Source organism: Medicago truncatula, chromosome 5, assembly GCF_003473485.1.
Source record: "Medicago truncatula cultivar Jemalong A17 chromosome 5, MtrunA17r5.0-ANR, whole genome shotgun sequence".
Lineage (NCBI taxonomy): Eukaryota > Viridiplantae > Streptophyta > Magnoliopsida > Fabales > Fabaceae > Medicago > Medicago truncatula.
Window position 1 is genome coordinate 40,537,254 of NC_053046.1, and position 24,354 is coordinate 40,561,607.

At 35.5% G+C, this 24,354-nt stretch overlaps 2 protein-coding genes across 2 annotated transcripts; both read left to right on the forward strand.

The window, feature by feature from the left end:
- The first annotated feature begins 13,322 nt into the window (after positions 1–13,322).
- Positions 13,323–17,592, forward strand: LOC11429945 (oxygen-evolving enhancer protein 2, chloroplastic). The gene is made up of 5 exons (XM_039834791.1): positions 13,323–13,761; positions 15,815–16,047; positions 16,646–16,696; positions 16,988–17,312; positions 17,515–17,592. Exons 1-4 carry the CDS (start codon positions 13,497–13,499, stop codon positions 17,246–17,248), a joined length of 810 nt encoding a protein of 269 aa, XP_039690725.1. The 5' UTR covers positions 13,323–13,496; the 3' UTR covers positions 17,249–17,312; positions 17,515–17,592.
- Positions 17,593–19,752: 2,160 nt separating this feature from the next.
- LOC11426741 (WD repeat-containing protein 26 homolog) lies at positions 19,753–24,078 on the forward strand. The gene is made up of 5 exons (XM_003617281.4): positions 19,753–19,981; positions 20,447–21,332; positions 22,370–22,471; positions 22,741–23,367; positions 23,715–24,078. Exons 2-5 carry the CDS (start codon positions 20,559–20,561, stop codon positions 23,928–23,930), a joined length of 1,719 nt encoding a protein of 572 aa, XP_003617329.1. The 5' UTR covers positions 19,753–19,981; positions 20,447–20,558; the 3' UTR covers positions 23,931–24,078.
- Positions 24,079–24,354: the final 276 nt, after the last annotated feature.

Here is a 24,354-nt window from a genome sequence, read left to right on the forward strand (position 1 = left end):
GAAAAGCTCCAAAGTTTAATGGAGATCCAGAAGAGTTTTCATGGTGGAAAACAAATATGTACAGCTTTATCATGGGATTGGATGAAGAGCTATGGGACATACTGGAAGATGGAGTTGATGATCTGGATTTGGATGAAGAAGGAGCTGCTATAGACAGAAGAATACATACTCCTGCTCAGAAGAAGCTTTATAAGAAACACCACAAGATAAGAGGAATCATTGTGGCTTCTATACCTCGCACCGAATACATGAAGATGAGTGACAAATCTACTGCGAAGGCTATGTTTGCTTCTCTATGTGCAAACTTTGAAGGCAGCAAGAAGGTGAAAGAGGCTAAAGCTTTGATGCTAGTTCATCAGTATGAACTTTTCAGAATGAAGGATGATGAGAGTATAGAAGAAATGTACTCAAGATTTCAAACTTTAGTTTCTGGATTGCAAATACTGAAGAAAAGCTATGTTGCTTCTGATCATGTTAGTAAGATTTTGAGAAGCTTACCTTCAAGATGGAGACCCAAAGTAACTGCTATTGAGGAAGCTAAGGATCTAAATACTTTAAGTGTTGAAGATCTTGTTAGCTCACTCAAAGTGCATGAAATGAGTTTAAATGAGCATGAAACCTCTAAGAAGAGTAAATCCATTGCTCTACCATCTAAAGGAAAGACTTCAAAATCTTCCAAAGCCTACAAAGCCAGTGAATCTGAAGAAGAATCACCTGATGGAGATTTTGATGAAGATCAATCTGTAAAGATGGCTATGCTGTCCAACAAGCTTGAGTATCTGGCAAGGAAGCAGAAGAAATTTCTGAGCAAGAGAGGTAGCTACAAGAACTCCAAGAAAGAAGACCAGAAGGGATGCTTCAATTGTAAGAAGCCTGGTCATTTCATTGCTGATTGCCCTGATCTTCAGAAGGAGAAGTTTAAAGGCAAATCCAAGAAATCAAGCTTCAACTCCAGTAAATTCAGAAAGCAAATCAAAAAGAGCTTGATGGCGACCTGGGAAGATTTGGATAGTGAATCTGGTTCTGATAAAGAAGAAGCTGATGATGATGCTAAGGCAACCATGAGGTTAGTGGCAACAATATCATCAGAAGCAGTATCAGAAGCTGAATCAGATTCAGAAGATGAAAATGAGGTATATTCCAAAATCCCTAGACAAGAACTTGTTGATTCTCTAAAAGAACTTTTATCACTGTTTGAACACAGAACCAATGAGTTGACAGATTTAAAAGAAAAATATGTTGATTTGATGAAACAACAAAAGTCAACTCTATTGGAACTGAAAGCTTCTGAAGAAGAACTCAAAGGGTTTAACCTCATATCAACAACATATGAAGATAGACTCAAGATTCTTTGTCAGAAGCTACAAGAAAAATGTGATAAAGGTTCAGGCAATAAACATGAGATTGCCCTGGATGATTTTATTATGGCTGGAATAGACAAAAGCAAAGTTGCTTCTATGATCTACATCACATACAAGAACAAAGGCAAAGGGATTGGATATTCTGAGGAGAAATCCAAAGAATACAGTCTCAAGAGCTACTGTGATTGTATCAAAGATGGATTGAAATCCACCTTTGTGCCTGAAGGTACAAATGCTGTAACTGCTGTTCAGTCAAAACCTGAAGCTTCTGGTTCACAGGCTAAGATCACATCAAAGCCAGAAAACCTTAAGTTCAAGGTTATGACAAAATCTGATCCTAATAGTCAAAAGATTAAAATTCTGAAAAGATCAGAACCTGTTCATCAGAATCTGATTAAACCAGAATCTAAAATCCCAAAACAAAAGGATCAGAAGAACAAAGCAGCTACTGCTTCTGAGAAAACAATACCAAAAGGTGTCAAACCTAAAGTATTGAATGATCAGAAGCCACTCAGCATTCACCCTAAGGTACAAGGGAGGAAAAGTAAAACCTCCAAAACTAACCCAAAAGGACCCATGAAGATATGGGTACCTAAATCTGAATTGGCTAAAAATGCAGGTGTGCCTAAGGGCAAGAGAGAAACAAAGGTCATGGTACCTAGACAGCGGATGTTCAAGGCACATGACTGGAGAGAAAGCTTTGTTCCTTACCCTTACAATGAAAGATGGAGGAGAAGTGAAGTTTGGTGGCAACCAAACTGGAAAGATCATTGGTACAGGTACTATTGGTAATTCCTCCATCTCAATTAATAATGTGTGGCTAGTAGATGGTCTGAAGCATAACCTATTGAGCATTAGTCAATTTTGTGACAATGGGTATGATGTAATGTTCAGTAAGACCAACTGCACACTAGTCAACAAGGATGACAAATCCATTACATTCAAGGGAAAAAGAGTTGAGAATGTCTATAAAATAAATTTCTCTGATCTGGCTGATCAGAAGGTAGTTTGCCTTCTGTCAATGAATGATAAAAAATGGGTATGGCATAAAAGGTTGGGACATGCTAATTGGAGATTAATTTCTAAAATTAGCAAGTTACAACTGGTCAAAGGATTGCCTAACATTGATTATCATTCAGATGCACTTTGTGGTGCATGTCAGAAAGGGAAAATTGTGAAAAGTTCTTTCAAATCTAAAGACATTGTATCAACCTCCAGACCCTTAGAATTACTCCATATTGATCTTTTTGGTCCAGTTAACACTGCATCTTTATATGGAAGTAAATATGGATTAGTCATTGTTGATGATTACAGCAGATGGACTTGGGTAAAATTCATTAAAAGTAAAGACTATGCATGTGAAGTGTTTAGCAGCTTCTGCACTCAAATACAATCTGAAAAAGAATTGAAAATTTTGAAAGTCAGAAGTGATCATGGTGGAGAATTTGAAAATGAGCCATTTGAACTTTTTTGTGAAAAATATGGGATTCTCCATGAATTTTCTTCTCCTAGAACTCCACAACAAAATGGGGTTGTAGAGAGAAAGAACAGAACTTTACAAGAAATGGCCAGAACCATGATCCATGAAAACAACTTAACTAAACATTTCTGGGCAGAAGCAGTTAATACTTCATGTTATATTCAAAATAGGATCTATATCAGACCTATGTTGGAGAAAACAACATATGAACTCTTTAAAGGAAGAAGACTCAATATCTCTTACTTTCATCAGTTTGGATGTACTTGTTACATCTTAAACACTAAAGACTATCTGAAGAAATTTGATGCCAAGGCTCAAAGAGGAATCTTTTTAGGTTACTCTGAAAGGTCAAAGGCGTACAGAGTGTATAATTCATAAACACATTGTGTTGAAGAATCTATGCACGTAAAATTTAATGATAGAGAGCCTGGAAGTAAAACTCCATAGCAAAGTGAAAGTAATGCAGGTACAACTGATTCTGAAGATGCATCAGAATCTGATCAACCTTCTGATTCTGAAAAGTATTCAGAAGTTGAATCTAGTCCAGAAGCTGAAATCACTCCAGAAGTTGAGTCTAATTCAGAAGCAGAACCTAGTCCAATAGTACAGAATGAAAGTGCTTCTGAGGATTTTCAAGACAACACTCAGCAGGTTATTCAACCTAAATTCAAGCACAAATCTTCACATCCTGAGGAGCTAATCATTGGAAGCAAAGATAGTCCTAGAAGAACAAGATCACATTTCAGACAAGAAGAGTCATTAATAGGATTGCTTTCAATAATTGAGCCTAAAACTGTTGAAGAAGCTCTCTCAGATGATGGATGGATATTAGCTATGCAAGAAGAGCTAAATCAATTCCAAAGGAATGATGTGTGGGATCTGGTACCCAAACCTTTTCAGAAGAACATTATTGGAACAAAATGGGTATTCAGAAACAAGCTGAATGAACAAGGAGAAGTAACCAGAAACAAAGCCAGACTTGTTGCTCAAGGCTACAGTCAACAAGAAGGCATTGATTACACTGAAACATTTGTTCCAGTTGCAAGATTGGAAGCAATCAGGTTACTTCTATCCTACGCAATTAATCATGGCATAATATTATATCAAATGGATGTCAAAAGTGCATTTCTTAATGGTGTCATTGAAGAAGAAGTGTATGTTAAACAACCTCCTGGGTTTGAGGATCTTAAGCATCCTGACCATGTTTATAAACTTAAGAAATCACTATATGGCTTGAAACAAGCTCCCAGAGCTTGGTATGATAGACTAAGTAATTTCTTAATTAAAAATGATTTTGAAAGAGGACAAGTTGACACAACACTCTTCAGAAGGACTCTTAAGAAAGACGTTTTGATTGTACAAATATATGTTGATGATATAATATTTGGTTCTACTAATGCATCTCTTTGCAAAGAATTTTCTAAGTTAATGCAGGATGAATTTGAAATGAGTATGATGGGAGAATTGAAGTTCTTTCTTGGAATTCAAATCAACCAAAGTAAAGAAGGAGTATATGTTCATCAAACAAAATATACAAAGGAGCTTCTGAAGAAGTTCAAGCTAGAAGATTGTAAAGTGATGAACACTCCAATGCATCCAACCTGCACCTTAAGCAAAGAAGATACTGGAACAGTAGTAGACCAGAAGCTATACAGAGGTATGATTGGTTCTCTGTTATACCTCACTGCATCTAGACCTGATATTTTATTCAGTGTATGCTTGTGTGCAAGATTTCAATCAGATCCTAGAGAATCTCATTTAACTGCAGTTAAGAGAATCTTCAGGTATCTGAAAGGAACAACTAATCTTGGACTCCTGTATAGGAAATCCCTAGATTATAAGTTGATTGGATTCTGTGATGCTGATTATGCTGGTGACAGGATTGAAAGAAAATCAACCAGTGGAAATTGTCAATTCCTGGGAGAGAATCTGATATCCTGGGCAAGCAAAAGACAAGCAACTATTGCTATGTCTACAGCAGAAGCAGAATACATTTCAGCTGCAAGTTGTTGCACACAACTACTGTGGATGAAACATCAGTTGGAAGACTATCAGATTAATGCTAACAGTATTCCCATCTATTGTGATAATACTGCTGCTATTTGTTTGTCAAAGAATCCAATTCTACATTCAAGAGCGAAGCATATTGAAATCAAACACCATTTTATCAGAGACTATGTTCAAAAAGGGATTTTAGATATACAATTCATTGATACTGAACATCAATGGGCTGATATATTTACAAAACCTTTATCTGTTGAAAGATTTGATTTTATTAAGAAAAATTTGAACATGCATTTTGTGTCTGATTGAAAAATTGCTTGCCTCTGAATAAAAAGTTTGGTTCTGAAGTCTATTCAGAAGCATCTGGTCCATCAGAAGCTCTTAACTGAGGTTCTGAGGAAAATGTGCTTCTGAAGATGACGTCAGCGCTAAGACTTCAGAAGCGGTATTCTTTGCTTCTGAATAGCAAGGTTAGTGGGAACGTTGGCAGTTACTTTTTGTAACAGCTGTCCCATTACCCAAAAGGTAGTTTTCTGAAGAGTCTCTGACGTGGTCTATTTGTATTGGAGTATAACAAAAAGGGCAATGATGTTTTATTTGCTTTTTAACATACTAACACGCGCCCCCAATTTGTCATTAATGCTATGTTTGTTTGTCTCTTCTGAATTACAAACGTTTTACTTAAAAACACTAAGTCAATTCACACACTACTCACTTCACAACAAACACTTTCTATTTTCTTCTCAACCCTCTGCGAAAGTAAGCGCATTCACTCTCCCTCTCAAAACACCATAGAACCCTAAAACTCCTTCAACTCAATGGAAAGCTCAAGTTCTGCTGGTGGTTCATCATCAAATATGGAAATAGATATTCCGACTTATGAGATTAAAGGAAGAACCATGTCTATTGAAGAATGGGAGTTAATCATTCAAGTAGAAAATCCAGTGGATTTCGCCTCCTTAACTCACCATGGATGCGACCTAGTAAGGTTCTACAAGAAGCAAAAGCTGATGAATTACTTCAGTCTTCTCAATGGTCCAACATATGAAGTTCTGGTCAGACAATTCTGGGTAAGGGCTTCAGTCTTTGACATTGATGCTGCTAGACAGGAAAAAGCTCAACTGATTCTGGTTGATCCTACTCTGAAGGGAAAAACCAGAGAAGAAATGGGTCTACTCTCCTTCACCGGCACAGAGATTAGATCAAATGTCATGGGAATTCCTGTAACCATAAATGAGCAGGTTATTGCTCAAGCCATGGGAAGGGATACCTCTGGCAAATACTTTGGAGAAGAGATTCCTAATCCAAGAACCAGCTCTTGGAAGGAAATTTTCAATGAGACCATTTATGGGTCTAAGGTTGCTCAACCTTACAGCACTTTGAGCATTGAGAAGAAGTTGTTGCTGAAGATTCAGAATGAGAACATCTTTTCCAAAGGTGGAGGAAGTGATCAACCTTCACTTGGACACAAGGTTTTTCTGCATCACACCATCACTCAAGAAACCACGATGAATGTTCCCAAGTACATGTTCAAATACATGATCAAGGAACTAAAGAAGAGTCAGATGGAGAACAGGAAGTTTGTTCCTTATGGAAGGTTGCTCTCTGTAATCTTTCAAGAAGGAGGAATTCTAAGTGCCTTGAAGGATGTGGGCATCTATGATAACCAGAAGCTGGGAGCAGTAACTGGGAAGATAATCAATGCATCAACACTTGTGAAGATGAAATTGATTCCAGCAAATGCTCACAAGAAACTAGATTCTGATATGCATGAATCTGATGCAATATCTGATCTAGTCACTCATCACATCCCTATCTGCAAGAAGGATCCCCTGGATGTGCAAAGGGCCTACATCTTGGACTTCTACAAAACTTACAAGAAGAAGATCAGCTTGAAAGATGTCCCTGAGGAGATGTATGGTGGTGATCTGCCTGTGGCCAAAGGCAGAAAGTCTAAGAAGAACCAGATCACCAAGGAAGAATATCTGGCTGAAGATGCTACTGAGAAGGGTGCTCAGAAGCATCAGAAAGCTAAGAAAGAAAAATCAACTTTATCCACTATTCAAGAGGAAGTGGAGAACTTAGATGAAGTTCCAATCATCAGAAAAAGGACAAGGAATGCTCAAGAAACAGCAGAACAGCTTGCTTCTGAACAACCTGCTTCTGAACAAGCTGAATCTGAAGAGCCTCATAGTCCTAAAAAGAAAAGAGAAGCTGCTCTTCAAACCATCAAAAGGAAGAGATCTTCAAGGAATCTGAAGACAGCTGAAGGACGAAGGGAGGAAATGTTGGAAGAACTGGAAGAAACCAACAAACAGAAACCATCCCTGAGCAAACTGTTCCTGAGCAAACTGTTCCTGAACAAACTGTTCCTGAACAAGTTGCTTCTGAACAAGTTGCTTCTGACCAACAACAAACAACTTCTGACCATCAAACAACAAAACAACAACAACAACCAGAACCACCAATAATTGACCTAACCTCTTCTGACCAACAAACAGCCTCTGAACAACCCTCCACATCTCATACAACTCAATCTGAACCTTCAACCATCCCTGACTCTATCCTTGAATCTGAGTATATAGATGAACAGTTAATCAGGCTTAGTGATGAGATTCAGACACTGATTCTTCGCAGAACAGTTCCTGTACCTCCTATTCATTATCTTGATCAGTGGATGAATCTGAAAAAGAGTTTTGATGACCTGCTGGATCAGCTAAGCTCTAAGTGTGTCTCATCTCACTCTGCCGTGCTGCAAAAGATGTTGGATGATATGCATGAAGCAGCTAGAGTGAAAGAGCTGAATTATGTGCCTCTGCTGGACATCACTCCTTTCTACCCAGAAGAAGAGTACATCACAAGGGCTGCAAGAATTCATGCTGGGTATAAAAGAAGAATGAGGGAAAAGGATGAGCTACTCAAGAAGAATGATGAGCAAATTAAGTATCTTTTGGAACAGATGTACAAGCAAGCCCAACCTTAGTTGCACACCCTTTTATTCTTTGCTTGTTTTAATCTTTGTTCTAAGTACTTTAGTTGCACTGCATTTGTATCTCAACTTTTCGATATATATATATTATCATTGTTTCTGGATCTTGTGCTTTTTCACCTTCAATATAATTTACAAGCTTTAACTCTGATAATATTTACTATTTTTTAATGCTGCTTGCTCCGAAATACTATTTTTAAAGGTTATATGTTTATTCTTTTGTTTTGTTTTGCTGTGATACTCTTTCTTTTGTTTTTATTCTTTTTGTTGATGACAAAAGGGGGAGTAAATGTATAGTATTTTAAGGCACTGAGCCCCATTATAACCACTTCTAAACTTTTTTAAATACTTCTGATATTATTCTTATGAATATTTTATTGAAATTTAATTAATAAGAATAGAACTCAGGGGGAGCTTACAAACCTCACCTTAAAGATCTATTAGACTCAGGGGGAGCTTACAAACCTCTATCCCAGTGGTCAACTTATTAATTAGATCAACAACAATTGAACATTTTAAATACTATTGTTTGTCATCATCAAAAAGGGGGAGATTGTTGGAACAAAATGTGTTTCACAATGAACCTTATTAAGTTTTGATGATAACAAGGTATTAAAAATTGTCAATTGGTTATTACTAATAATTGTTCAAGTGTACAGGACCAAAGGCTACTCAAGTTATTTCAATAGGTCTTGGAAGAACAATGGAAAGAAAAAGAAATTCTGAGCATCTGAAGAAAACTGCTCCTGAAGCTAAAGTGCTTCTGAAGTGATGACGTCATCAGAAGCAGAAGGTCATCAGAAGCAAAAGTTTTCATCAGAAGCAATATCTTCACCAGAAGCTACGTTTGATCCCTTAATCAAACTGAAGATTCAAAGTAGCTGATTCTCAATTCAGTCTTATCCAAGAAGAACGAAGAATTGAAAGGGAGGTATCAACGGATATATGGATAGCACTGAGCACTTGTCTCTCGTTAATAGAGTTGACAAAGTACAAGTGTACAACCACTACCTCCACTACTCTGTTTTCTGTCTACGCTACAAGACAAAACAACAGCCATGCCTGCAGAATTTGTATGTAACACCCCGTTTTTCCAACATAAAAATTTCGCATAAATAATCAGAGTTTTTCAACATAAACGGAATGTCACATTCTTTTCTTAAAATCATAAACTGAATAAATAACTATTTATCCTTTAAAATTCAAATACAAGATCTTTAATACTTCGCAGCGGAATTTATTTCAATAACTAAAACAGTCCTTGGCACGAAGGCCTCTTCATAAATGTCTCATAAAAATCCAATCTAAAATATAGTCATAAATCTTCAAAAACAATACGTAAGGAATAGAAAAGCAATAACAAAGTTCCCGTCCCGTTACGTATCAGAGCACCTAAGACACACGAGAAAGAAAGCTCACACGACATCAACTATTCTTGGTTACCTGTTAGTTACCCATGGTGGGCAAACAGAAGGGGTGAGATTTCACAAACAATAATATTAAGCATATAATTCATCAATTACATTTAACAACATAAGCATCATCAATCATACTTAACAACTCATAGACAACATCATGTAATCATCATAATATTCATCATAGATAATAATATATCATAATTCACTTCTTTAATAATTCATATAAAGAATCACAGCTTTAAACAATTTCATGATTTAACAACTTAACAACTCGACAACTTGACAACTTAACCTCTTGACTATGCAACTTAATCTTCTAATCATGCATGTGGTACCAATACGGGGCATCAAGTCCCAATCGCTATTTGAGTATTATTATACTATCGGAGCATCAAGCCCCAATCGCTATTTGAGTATTATTATACTTCCGGAGCATCAAGCCCCAATCGCTGAATGCTAATGCATGGACTCGACCTCTTAAACATCTTAATCGACAACCTCTTATATAATCCAATAATTTGGAACTTCATCATCTTAATCAACTTAGACCGACTCATGCAGCTTAGTTAAATAACAACAGCAACACAACAGTATACAAAAACAGCATGACATAATAATATCAAATGCAAGTCAACAACGTCTCAATTATTCACATATAATTCAAGTAATGCATATACAATTATATCACAGTATAACAACATCAAATAATAATCAACATCTTAAAACATCATATATACATATAACACTTCATCAATCATGGACAATATCATATTCACAAACATACACATACATATACTAATTCATCAATCATAATCAATTATTCAGTGTGACCTACGTTCAGTAATTTGACCATAACTCAAGTTCTATAAATCATTTTGAAGTCAAATCAACGGCACTAGAAAGCTAACATCCATACCTACAACTTTCGTGTTTATACCTAAGACCAATTATGTACCAATCAATACCAGTTTTCATTTCAATTCGGACAAAGTTGTGCTGAAATTCATAAAAATTCACTGTGACCTACGTGCAGTAATTTGACCATAACTCATAAACCGAAAATCATTTTCAAGTGAAACTGACACCACTGGAAAGCTAACACAATTATCTACAACTTTCATGTTTACACTAAAGGCTAATTCAAAACAGAAACGTGTGAAAAAGACGCAAGAACATGAAACAGGACATGCTGTCAGAGAGCAACTCGGGAAAAACACACTTTTCACCCCAAAATCCCAATTTTAACTTCCCTATGCCCAAATTTGATCCCAAAGTTTGTCTAAACATTTATATACATCAAAAGAGACTCGAAACCATATAAAATTTGACCCAAAACATTATTTTAGAAAATCATCAAATAATCACTTTTAACCCTAATTTCCAAATTCTCAAAAACTAAAACCTACAACATGTTAAATCCAATTTTCAGAATCAATGACTTAAGGTTATTGAATGTTAGTCCCACCCTTACCTTATAGATGAAAATCGCAGCACTCCTAGGTCTTCCCCTCCTCTCGGCTTTTTCTCCCTTTTCTCCAAAATTGATCGTACGTTATGTTTTTTCTAAACTAGGTTTCTCCTATTTATAACCCTTTTTCTATTTTATCTTATTTCTCTTTCTCCCCCAAAACTCTCTAAAATCTCATAACAAACTCTCAACTCAATCTTATTTCTATTTTCAAATCTTAATTTATTAAATAACAACATAAGCCACTTAATAAATCACATAATCAAATAAATATATTTTAAACTCTTCTTAATAAATTTTAGACTCAATTAAATAATGAAATAAATCTAATAATTCAAAGAGGGCGTTACATTGTACGTTCAAGATGGGAATGAATTTGAAGCTTATTCTTCAAAGGACTACACCCAAATCAGGCAAAGGATTACTGGTGGATAATCAAAGGATTTCAAACGACTCTTTAGACGTGCTGATTATCTCAACGTCTCTTTCACGCCTCTATATAAAGAAGTGAAGACTTGAAGATTGTAGAAAGGGATACATAAGTTCAAAAGCGCCAAAACTCTGTCAATTTGATTCTACAAAGCACACTGAATTTCTGCACTGATTTGATATATCTTAGAAATTCAAAGTCTAGAGTCTTTACTGTATTGTATTGTGAACACCACTGATTGTATATCAAGTGTTCAACTCAAACTCAATTCTCTGTATTTTTGTTTGATTAGAAGTCTCTTGCCTGCGTGCTTGAGCATTAGAAGTCTCTTGCTTAGTGCTTGAGCATTGGAAGACTCTTGCGTGTGTGCTTGAGCATTTTTGTGAAGTCTCATACTTAGAAAGTATTGAGCAGTTGTAATCTTTGTGATTATAGTGAAATCTCCTTGGAAGTGCAAGGGGGACTGGACTACTTCCGTGTTGTGGAAGGAACCAGGATAACTGCTTGTGTCTTTATCTTTCTTTTCTCTGCTCTGTTCTTTTCCGCTGCAATCTGACTCTGATCATTTCATCAGAAGCAATCAAACTGCTTCTGAAGTTTTATCAGAAGAAGTATTTTTTTTAAGAGAAAAAGAAAACACAATTCAACCCCCCCCCCCCTTTCTTGTGTTTTTCACCTTCAAATTCCTCTGAAAATAAAATTTCCCCGTCTATTTGCGTTGTCTGTCAATAAGGTGTGTTCGGTGGAGGAGATGGTGAGGGTCATGGGGGTGGATGGTGGGAGGGAGAGCATGTGGCGTTGTCGTTTATTGGCTTGGGAGGAGGAGAAAGTGAGGGAGTGTTCTGTGTTATTACATAATATTGTTTTGCAGGAAAATGGCAATGATACTTGGCGTTGGTTGTTAGATCCTTCCCACAGTTATTCGGTGTGGGGAGCTTACCAATTTCTCACTAATTCTGATGAGTTGGTGGATAGGTCCCTAGTCGACGACATTTGGCATAAGCAAATTCCATTAAAAGTGTCTATGCTGGTGTGGCGCCTTCTTCGTGACATACTACCTACAAGGGACAATTTGGCGAGATGGCGTATTATTCATATTGATGGTGAGGCTTGTGTGTCTGGGTGTGGGCACTTGGAAACAGCTACTCATCTGTTTTTATTTTGTGACATATTTAGCTCTCTTTGGTATCATGTCAGGACTTGGTTGGGTATTGATTTTGTATATGTAGGTGATCTTCGCCAACATTTCATCCACTTTACTAATTTGGCGGGTTTGCCTAGATCAACACATTTATACTTTAGAATTATTTGGTGTGCTGCTGTTTGGGTTCTTTGGAAGGAAAGGAATGACCGTGTATTCCAAAACATGGCTTCTGATTTTTCAACTCTAATGCAAAGGTGAAACTAAACTCTTTCTTATGATTGAAATCAAAACAGTGGCTATTTAGCTACAGTTACCATGACTGGTGGAATCATCCCCTTCTTTGTATGGGTGTCCACTTGTAATTTAGTTTTATCTGTTATGAACTTATGACTCTTTGGTGGTATTGACCAGTGATTGGCACCTTGTTTGTGTAAATAATTTTGGGTGGTTTGCTTTTTGCATGCCTTGTGCGAGGCACTCCACTTTGTTAATATAATATATCATTTTAGTTTGTTAAAAAAAAAGGATAATTAAATAATGAGACATGATAACAAATGCCTTTATGACACTTGATAAGAAATTTAAATTAGAAATTTATCTTAAAACTTGTGTGTTCAACCTATTAAAATATCAAAAAACAATTAAAACTTCATGCATAACTTTTTTGTAGAGGCAAAAACATATACTTGTTTTTAAGGGGATGAAAAACAAAATTTAATATTTTTTAACAACGAAAAAACTTATTTAACCCTTTTTAAAATTGAATTATAAACTTAACAAAAAATTGATTCAAAACTTCGATCATATATCCTAGTTATTCACTTCAATAGTCTATTATCTCTTAGTTAGCAAACAAATTAACACAATATTTTTTTTAAGAAACAAATTAGCACAAAATTAATATCATGTTACCGTAAAAATACAAGTTCAAGGCAATCCAACGTGGCACCACTCTCATGCCTTCCTACCTTATCCAATCATCCACTTTGCAATACAAAACATCCAAAAACCAAATCACAATCTCATAGTCATTGTCACACAACAAAACAAAACAAAACATTGTAACATACTCGAACATTCTAAACTACTAAATTCCAACTCTCCAAAACTTACCTTAAATTAATTGCTAGCTACCATAGAGTTTTGATTAACAGAACAAACAAGGAGAGTGAGAGGTATAGTTAGCTAGCTGCTCAAATTCAATGGCTTCTTCAACTCAATGTTTCTTGTCCCACCTTGCACTTTCTACCCCTACTACAAGTACTAGGTTTTCATCACAACGCCAAGTAGTAAACGTACGCAGCAAGGCAAAGCAGTTTTTGGTTTGTAAGGCTAAGAAGCAAGCAATACAAGAGGATGATGGCAACAACATCATAGTCTCTCGCAGGTTAGCTCTCACTGTGCTTATTGGTGGTGCTGTTGTTGGTTCCAAAGTCTCACCTGCTGATGCAGCCTATGGTCAATCTGGTATTTTACTTTCTCTCTTTTTCATAATCAAATTATATCGTTTAATTTATTTATGAGTAATCATAACGTATGTATTATGAAGTAAAAATATACTTAAGTTGTTTGTTAGTTGAAATTATAGAGCTGTATCAACCTAATCCTCAGCTTATCAATATTCCAATATGATCCATGAAATTTCAAATGTTAATCACGTTCGCCGATTTGTTTGAATTTGTTATTAAATAGATACCTGACAATTCAGGGTCGTATCCGAGGCAGGGCGAACTTAGTTTCAACTTTCAAAGTCATATCCGATATGACCACCTTGATTTCGTTCTAGTCCCTACAAAACCTAGGGACAAATTTGATTAAAATTTTGCAATTTTAAGGATCATTTCAGAATATGGATAAAGTGAGGAACTTGAGTGATTCAGCCCTACAATGTCAAGGACCAATTTGGATATTCATGTGTTATGTTATATACAAGTGATATTATAAAAGCTTATCATAGTCTTTGCCTTTGAAATGTAACATTCATCTGCTTGATTGTTATTTTTATATTGCAAAGATCACTGTCATGTCTTAGGAAACCATATACTCCCTCCAAACTTATGTATAAACAAAAATAATTAATTGTACATTAATTAAGAATGATAGTTCATCTCATTTAATTTTCTTGACATAACATAAAAGTTGCTGCATTCTCCAATTTTTCATTTCTTCTTAGTTAATTTTCTATGAGAATTTTTTTCATGAGAATAAAATTATAGTTCATTGAAGGGAAGGATAGAATAAAATTAAAGTTCATTGAAGCGAAGGATAATTTTTGAAAATGATAACACTAAACAAGGTGTGGTGTTCCATCTCGGGTCTAGGGTCGAGGCTGTTTAGATCTCCCTCAGCCTCTTGGTGGTTCTCTGTTAAGCTGTCTTTCTATTCTGTCTGTGTTTGTTTTGTTGTGTTTGTGGTTTAGGTGTTATGTTCTGTCAAGGGTCTTGGGTCGAGGTTTTCTAGATCCTCCTCAGCCTTTTGGTGGTTCACTTTCGCCTCAGGGTCGTTTTATGTGTGTTGCTAGGCCTGTATTTTGTCAGTGTTACTGTTTTGTTCCTTCGGAGCCTTGCCGTTGGAGGCCTCCTGCTCTTTGATTAGGTTTTGGTTGCTTGGCTGTTGTTGCTTGAAAGAGCTAGGTGTGCAGATGCTTCGTGTTGACGGAGTAGCGTTTGTTGCACCTTTAGCCGTCCTGACTGCTCAGTTTTCGGCGGGTGCAGGTCCTTCACGATTAATCCTCCTTCGCAACTCCCGGATCGTTGTCGTCGTAAGGATCGCGGTGGTGTGTGGTTGCCTAGCTGAGGGTTGGGGTGTGCGCCGGTCTATTCAGGTGGTGGTGATGCAAGTTGTTTTGGTGGCTTGTTTTGATGTTTGTGTTCGAGCTGGTTTGCTGTGCGCTTTTGTTCCGCCTTTTCTCTGTAAGGTGTCTTCCCTGGTGGTTCGTGAGTTGAGAGGTGTCTTTTTGACTTGTGTCGGGAGTCTTGTGGGCCGACCGCTTTTGATTCGAGGTCGGGAGCAAGTTTTTGACTCAGGTTCTTTTAGGTTGTTGTGTTGTCTCCTCAGTGCGACCGGGACGTGAGTGGTGGTCGAAGCTGAACGTTTGAAGCAATGTCACTTCGGGTGCCTTATTTATCACTGTTGGCGATGTTGGTTCTTGGAGGAGCTGTTGTTAGGGGTTTTGGCATTTTGAGAGTGCTAATGGTTTTTCTTGATTGTTCTTTTTACATTGGAAAGATCACTTTCATGCTTTAGGAAACCATATATACTCTACTCAAATATAAACAAAAGTAACGAACTGCACCGACTTAAAAATGATAGTTAATCCCGTTTAATTTTCTTGATGCAATAAAAAATTAATTGCATTCTCTGAATTACTCTCTCTTTCATTTGATTTTCTAAAAAAACTTGTTTCATGAGAATAAAATTAGAATTAATTGAAGGACACTTTCATGCTTTATACATTGTTAGACCAAGAAACATAATTTCTGCTTTTTGCTTATAAGCAAAAGGATTGCTTCCATTGCAGCCAATGTGTTTGGAAAACCGAAGACAAACACAGACTTCCTACCATATGATGGAGATGGATTCAAATTATCAGTTCCCTCAAAGTGGAACCCTAGCAAAGAGGTGGAATACACAGGTCAGGTTCTTAGATATGAGGACAACTTCGACACAACCAGCAATGTCGTTGTTACTGTGACTCCAACTGATAAGAAAGCCATCACTGATTATGGTTCACCTGAGGAATTCCTCTCTCAGGTAAACACTTGCTAGTACTAGCGCTAGTGTCTTTTTTTTGTATGTGATAGATTACTATAGTGCTTGTTTTCTGAAATGGAGAAAAGTGCAAATTCGTACATGGAACCTCAACTCATGTGCAATTTACTACCTGAAGTTTAGAAATGTTATTTTATGCATTTTATAAACATTACAGAACAAAATAGAATGATTAGTTTGATTTGAGAAAACAATTTCTATTTTTATTTTGTGTTTTCACTTTTAACTACAAGACCAGCACATTGTTTTCACCCTTTCTGGTACAAATCTTTGGAAACAGAAAGCAAAATGAAAATAATGCGACAAATCATTGGAAACAGAACGAAATGAAAACAAAGCGACAGTTTTTGTATTATAAGTGATTAAAAAATGTTCTCTTGAACCAAACAATCCAACTTTTACAAATGTCAGGGACTATATCTCATATTGTCCCAAACTTCAGGCACTGATTTGTATTTTTTATTTACCAAACTCTCGCCATTTATGAAGAATAATGTCTATGAATTTTTTAAGACAATAACAACACTTGCTACTTGGTGGTTGAAATTCAAGATCAAGACTTGATTTTTCCACTTTGCAGGTGAATTATTTACTAGGAAAGCAGGCCTTCTTCGGCGAAACGCTATCTGAGGTAAGCGACTGACAACTAAGCACAGATACAGCTAAAATCATTGCTTACACAAAAATGAAATTTTGACGACAATTTGGATGGTAATACAGTTCAAATATGTGGTTAATCACATTTAGTAGATGGTTAATGAGTTGCAACGCTTTGTTATATTCATTAACCATCCACTGTACATAATTACCAATATATTTGAGATGCGCTAACCATCTAAAGTGTTGTCAAATTTTCGTGTCAAAATTTCAAAATTATTGCTTTTGCTTATATCCTAACTGAGTATGAACTTGAAATCCTCAGGGTGGTTTCGATCCGAATGCTGTAGCTACAGCAAACATCCTTGAAACTTCAACGCCTGTGATTGATGGGAAAAAGTACTATGTTTTGTCTGTGTTGACAAGAACTGCTGATGGAGATGAAGGTGGCAAGCATCAGATAATTAGAGCAACTGTGAAAGATGGAAAATTATACATTTGCAAAGCTCAAGCTGGAGACAAGAGGTGGTTTAAAGGAGCAAGAAGATTTGTGGAGAGTACAGCAAATTCTTTCAGTGTTGCTTAAGAACTTAATAGAGGGTTATAAATTATATTACATGTAGTGCATGTAAATCAACTTCAAGTGCTATGTATTTTGAGCTCTTATACATGAACCACCTTAGATGGCATACACCCTTTTACACCCACACACATTTGTGACACGTGCCAAAAACATTGAAAGAAGAGATGAAAAAGGGTGATGATATGATGTAAAATTACTCAAATACCCCTAATACATGGGGGTGTACATAAGAAGTGTATGAAAAAGGGTGTCTACCTATCTTTTTCCATGTATTTTTGACTTTTCTAGAGTCCCTTTCAGTGTTGCTTAAGAACTTAATAGATGGTTATAATTCTAATCATATTACGTGAATACTGAATTTGTATGACATTGTAAAAAGAGTCTAATTTCTTTTCTGATTTTAGAATTTTGTTTTTTTTATATGTAAAAAAAAAAGTTTAGATGAACTGAGCTTGAGACTCATCAGGGTCAAGAAAAGTCTCAAGTCATATAGAGCGTTAATAAAAGTATGTACATAATTGATACCAACTATGTCGTCAACAACTAGATTCAAATTTAGATTTTGTGGAAGATGAATTGAATCCTTACCAACTGAATCAACATTCATGGACAAAATTTTCTTATTGATGAGAAAAAAGTATTCATGGCCATGAAAGTATATGAAGTTGATTGATCATGAAACATTGTACAAGATAGAGAAAGATACCAAACAAGAAAAAAAGAACCGTTCAAGTCAATTAAAATAGAATTATATCTGGTTTGCTATAGCCAGGTATTATACAATTGTATAGGACAAGATGCAGTTCATAATTGGAAAAACTGAAAATTCAGCCAAGTTCATTGTTGAAAAGATATTGACATCTACTACAGTGTTTTTCCCAACAAACGAAGGTATCATGCGTTTGGTTTGATCCAACATTAGTACTCTTTTTGCACAAAATGCCAAATAGGTTGACACTCACAATTCTAATTTTCTTCATTCATGCCATCGGAACATCTTCAATGAGAGCGTTATTGAGAGTTTCATACTAAGATGAACCCATCTCGTATAGGTAATTCATCTGATGAGTTAAGGGACGTTAAATGAGATTTAAGGAGGTTTCGAATATGATCCTTGGAAACTATCATTTTCCATCCCCTCTAACAATTTACTAAGAAATACTTCTTAAAAAAAAAACAATTTACTAACAAATAATTTTTGCCTATAAAAAAAAAAAGAGCATTATGATTACACTAACTCTTACGAAAACCAAATTAACTACGTTGGATACTCCTCCCAAGATTTCAGGTTCAATGTGTCAATTTCAGTGGTTAGTTTGACTTTTTTCAAAAAAAAGTTTTTTTTTTCCATTTACCTTTATAATTATAACAATTTCTTATTCTTAAAAAAACCTCTTTAATTGAATGACAATATTAATTTTTAATGTTCTATCGGTCTATTTTTCTCGTATTATCTAATTAATATTATATCAAATAATTTTCAATTCAATAACTATCATTTTACATTTATGATAATGGTGAACACAAAAATATTATTTATTTTTTTTGTCAAATATATCGAACTATCGTTAAACACTAGTTAATTTATGAATATGTGTTGAATTTTGTTTTTTTTGTTACATGTGTTGAATTTTGTTTGAGTGTATATGATTTATGAGAATTAATCTATTATATCCAATATCCAATGAGAAGTTCATACCCTCAACAATTTAACTATTTAGTGATTATTATCCCATTAAACATTTACCCACGACTAAAACCTAACATCTCTCGTACTTGTTCATCATGCATACCCTACATACCAAATTCCTCTCACTGTAGGGAACCACCATATTCTTCATTTTTTCCCTTGTTAATAGTGTAAGTAAATATGTTACTACCTCCAATTTTATATATAAGAAATCGAATCAATAAAAAATGATAATTTGATATATATAAAAAATTATAGATAGAACCGGATGGACTATCGATTTATGTCTATGTTCTCTTTTTAGAATTCTTCAAAATGAAGAAATGTGTCTGAGAACAACTAATATGACAATTGATTTCAAAAACTTTAAATTGATAAGACATTTATTTACATTGGTGTCACCGAGAAATAGTTTTGATAATGTCCACGATTCCCATTTTCTTAACCACCCAGATTACATCTAACAACATTATAAATCAGACGTGGAAGATTATAATGACACAATAAATTGAATTGAAGATAATGAATAAAGTTTCGTATAGAAGAAGAAGTATGAACACAATGTCGTAATGGTTTTGGTTTAAGAAACAAGGAAGGTATATTACCACCAAACCCCAAGATGAAAGTAACTGTATAACTCAAGGGTGACAATTGTCATTTCACAAGACGTGGGGCTGAAGCAGCAGCAGTAGTAGTTATTTAAAAAGTTAAAATCATCCATCAAACTAGAAAAAGAGAGAAAAAGGAAAATCCAGTAGAATATAAATCAAGAAAGATTTCATATAAAAAATAAAATAAAAACATTAAATATTATTATATAATATACACTTTATCTATATCATTTCATTGGAGAAATAAGAATAAGGTTTGGGATTTTCATTTTCATTCTCAGCGTTTATAGTTTTTGATAACTGAACATAGAAGAACAAGGTGCGAAGAAGAAGAAGAAGAAGAAGAAGAAGAAGAAGAAGAAGAAGTTGAATTTAATTGAACTCACTCACGATCGCACCTCAAACTCCGATTCCGATCATTTCTCTCTTTCTTCTGTAAGTCGGTGGAATTTCTTTATCTTCCTGTAATCATTCTCAAACTTATTGGATCTGTCAATTTTTATACCGATTCGTATATCCCAATCTTTTGATGTTATTATTTAGATGATGATTTTCTTTTTTTTGTTCGTAATTGCATTTTTTATTATTTTTAGATGATTATTATTTTTATTTAGATAGTTTCTGTTATGTATCATGTAATCTGGATAGAAATGATATTGATTGTAACATTATGCTCAAATGCTTAGATTATTGCATTTTTTATTTATTTTTCTGTTGTTTAAGTTTGAGGAATCTATGAGTTTCTTAAAGATTCATCTTTTTCTCGTTTTTAACGATATTGAATTTGTGTTGATTTCTGATGTGAATGAATGAATATCATTTCAAATTGTATGATATTTTAGCTTTTATTTAAGGATTGATTTTATTGTAATTTTTGTGTTGTTGTGATTTTTTGTGCAGATATTTTGTTCCTTTGAGGTTTTTTTCAGAGGTTTTGTTACAGTTTTATGCTTGATTGTGTTGATTTTCTGACTGTTAAGATTATTAATATATGGGCTGAGGTGAACTTTTCATGGGAGGTGTGGACGATGAAGAACCAGCTTTGAAACGTATGAAGCTTTCGGCGAAAGGATTAGTTGGATTGGCGAACGGGTCTTCTTCTAAAGAGCCTGTTGGAGGTTTCTCCAGTGACTCCATGGCTCGGCTACTACCGTCCGAAGGGGACGATCAGGTTGTCGGTTCCAAAGGGGTTATAAAGAGAGACGAGTTTGTTAGGATAATTGCAAAGGCATTGTATTCGCTTGGTTATAGAAAGAGTGGGGCGCGGCTAGAGGAGGAGTCTGGAATACCTTTACACTCACCTGGTGTGAATCTGTTTACGCAACAAGTACTTGATGGGAATTGGGATGAGAGTGTAGCTACATTGCGTAAGATTGGTTTGACAGATGACACTATTGTCAGGTCGGCCTCGTGTTTGATATTGGAACAGAAATTCTTTGAACTTCTAAATGGGGGAAAGGTTATGGAAGCATTGAAGACCTTGAGGGAGGAGATTACTCCACTTTGCAGGGATAGTAGTAGAATTCGGGAACTTTCGTCCTGCTTAGTGTCTCCATCTCCTAAGCAAGATATTGTAAAGGTGAGATCTCGGTCAAAGCTTCTAGAGGAATTGCAGAAACTGCTTCCTCCAACAGTGATGATACCTGAAAAGAGGTTGGAACATCTGGTTGAACAAGCCCTTACCTTGCAGCGAGAGGCTTGCCCATTTCACAACTCATTGGATCAGATGTCGTTATATTCAGATCATCATTGTGGAAAGGATCTGATACCATCTAGAACAGTACAGGTTAGAAAATTATATGTCTAAATTCTAATAGATGCTGTTAGCTTTAAATGTGAGTCTATTTGTTTGACTTCTATTCTTCTTAATACATGTTAAGAAATTGCGATATTTATTGATGGCTGACTTGTTGATCAGTAATGGCACCACCTTGTAGACTGGAACCTTTGCTGAGACTATTGTATACTTTTGCATCATTATTATTATCATGTTCGTTTTTTCTTTACTATAAAATTATGTTGTGATGTACTGGATTATGTGGATACTAAATTGTGGCATCTTCCAAATGGATATGATTATTGTTGAGGTCCGGGATTTAGATTTTTCTGGTTCCTGTCTTTGCATCAAAGGAATATTAATGATGAATAAGATTTGACCAACCCCAATTATGATAGGTTTTGGAAAAGACTTGATAACTACATGCTAGTTTGTCATCTGAGTTCGCTAAATTGATGGTGATATAACTAGATAAAATCTTCTATTGGATGAAATGATAGTCTATGTGCATGTACTTACTATCTCATGAAATATTAGGTTGAAATTTTCTCTAGTGATAGTTGCATCTATTTTGCTTTCCCAAATCTCAATTCGTGAAGTAACTTTTCTGTCAAAATGTGGTCACATTTTGTTAATACCAGGGTTTGATATTTTTCTGTTGCCCTTGGCCCGACAATGCTCTACTTGTTACTGTTTGAGAGTGTTGAGTTTCCTCCAATAAGAACTCAGTAACCTTATAGTAGAAATTCTATAAAATGCCTTTTCGATGCAAACCCATGCCCATTTACATGAGTATGTATGCCCTCATTCACCAAATTGAAGTCCACAAGTCAGTGCTCCTATCTATATTATTTTTAATCTGATTTCTTTGAAAAATCATCCCCGAAAGCCAGGGAGGAGAAAATCGAGAAAAGGAGTATAATTTTGTCTTTCTGTTCAACCCTTTTGCTATTTAGTACAGCGACCTTCCTGCCATTACTTTCTATATAGCTCGAGTGTTATCTATATTCTGATGATATTTTCTTTTCCTGCTAATACTGTGACAGATCTTAGAAACACATGATGATGAGGTCTGGTTTGTACAATTTTCACATAATGGGAAGTATTTAGCTTCAGCGTCAAATGATCAAACTGCAATCATCTGGGAGGTAATATTCGATTTTGATCTGAGAATTTCAATTTGTTCTCTCTGTTCTCATACTTTTTTTCTGGTTAACATTTATGTGTCAAATGTTTTTTAAGTTCCAATTTCAAATCCTAGTTGTAATTTTTTCCTTCAAATCACAGCCACATGCCCTCACTCATCAATGCACAAAAATTGCTCGCTCATACATGCGCGCGTGCACTCACATTTAGAATATGGCTTAACTCTGCAACATTGGGTTTTAGATTTTAATTTTTGGTCTTCTTTTTAAAGGTTGGCGTAAATGGGGTGTGTGTGAAGCATAGATTATCTGGTCACCAGAAACCCATTTCTTCTGTTTCATGGAGTCCTAATGACGAAGAGCTCCTCACATGTGGAGTGGAGGAATCTATTAGGCGTTGGGATGTCTCTACCGGCAAGTGTCTCCAAATTTATGAAAAAGCTGGTGCTGGCTTAGTCTCCTGTACATGGTTTCCAAGCGGGAAACATATACTTTCTGGCTTAAGTGATAAGAGCATTTGCATGTGGGAATTAGATGGGAAAGAAGTGGAGTCTTGGAAAGGACAAAAATCGCTTAAGATTTCTGATTTGGATATAACGGCTGATGGGGAAGAGATTATAAGCATCTGTAAACCCAATACAGTATTGCTGTTCAATAAAGAAACAAAGGATGAGAGGTTTATTGAAGAGCGCCAGACAATAACTTCTTTTTCTTTGTCAAAGGATAACAAATTTTTGTTGGTTAATCTTTTGAACCAAGAAATTAATCTTTGGAATATTGAAGGCAATCCTAAGCTCATTGGGAAGTACAAAGGTCATAGGCGCTCGAGGTTTATTATAAGGTCTTGCTTTGGTGGACTTGAGCAAGCTTTCATTGCAAGTGGAAGTGAGGATTCACAGGTATGGATCATTATTCATTGATAAGAATGAACACAATCCTTTGAAGGATGATATCTTATAATTTGCAAAATAAAATTCTTTTGGTGCTTGTATGTTTATGACTTTATGTCGTATAAGGGCCTTTAGAAAATCCATATTTACTTGTTTCTAGGTGCGATGTTCAGTAGATTTCCTGAGATATAAAATGTAGTTTGGATTAGTAGAAATTTAGCAGCTGTGAGTCTTCTTTCATTTGGATGTAGAACAATTCCATACCGCAGTACCTAACATATCTGATTATAGTAGTCTCCATTCCTTAAATGTGGACAATGATTAAACTTGAGTTTGATCTCATTCCTTCTTTGTAGGTTTACATATGGCACCGAAGCTCAGGAGAGCCGATAGAGGCACTGCCTGGTCATTCAGGAGCTGTTAATTGTGTGAGCTGGAATCCAGCCAATCCCCACATGTTAGCCTCTGCCAGTGATGACCGGACAATTCGGATATGGGGCCTTAATAGTCTGAATAAAAAGTACCAACATGCGCACAGCAATGGCATCCATTACTGCAATGGAGGAACTTAGATGACAAACTCTTTTCAATTGATTTACCTTTTTATTTTCATTGCAATTGTGTAAATACCATTACTGTCATCAAAAGTAGACATTTATTTCAAAACATGCATGTGACATTTCATAAATTTCATAATAAATTGTTGTTTTATTTCATTCAGAAGTCGCCATATAACTCCTAAGACATTATTAGTTTTTAATGATTTATGTATATATTGGAGTCTTAGTTTACAACCAAGTGAATTAGGCTCATGGAAATAATTTTATTTGTACAGTTTTACTTTATTTACCAAGATCTCTTTTCGAGCCTAGCATGCATGTGATCCTATTTCTTTTTGTCGTGGTCATAGATTCCTGTGGCTATTGCACATGCCTCAATAGTCCTACAGGCTACCGTAGTACCATTTATTTAAGAAGCATATAGTAATTTCGGTGC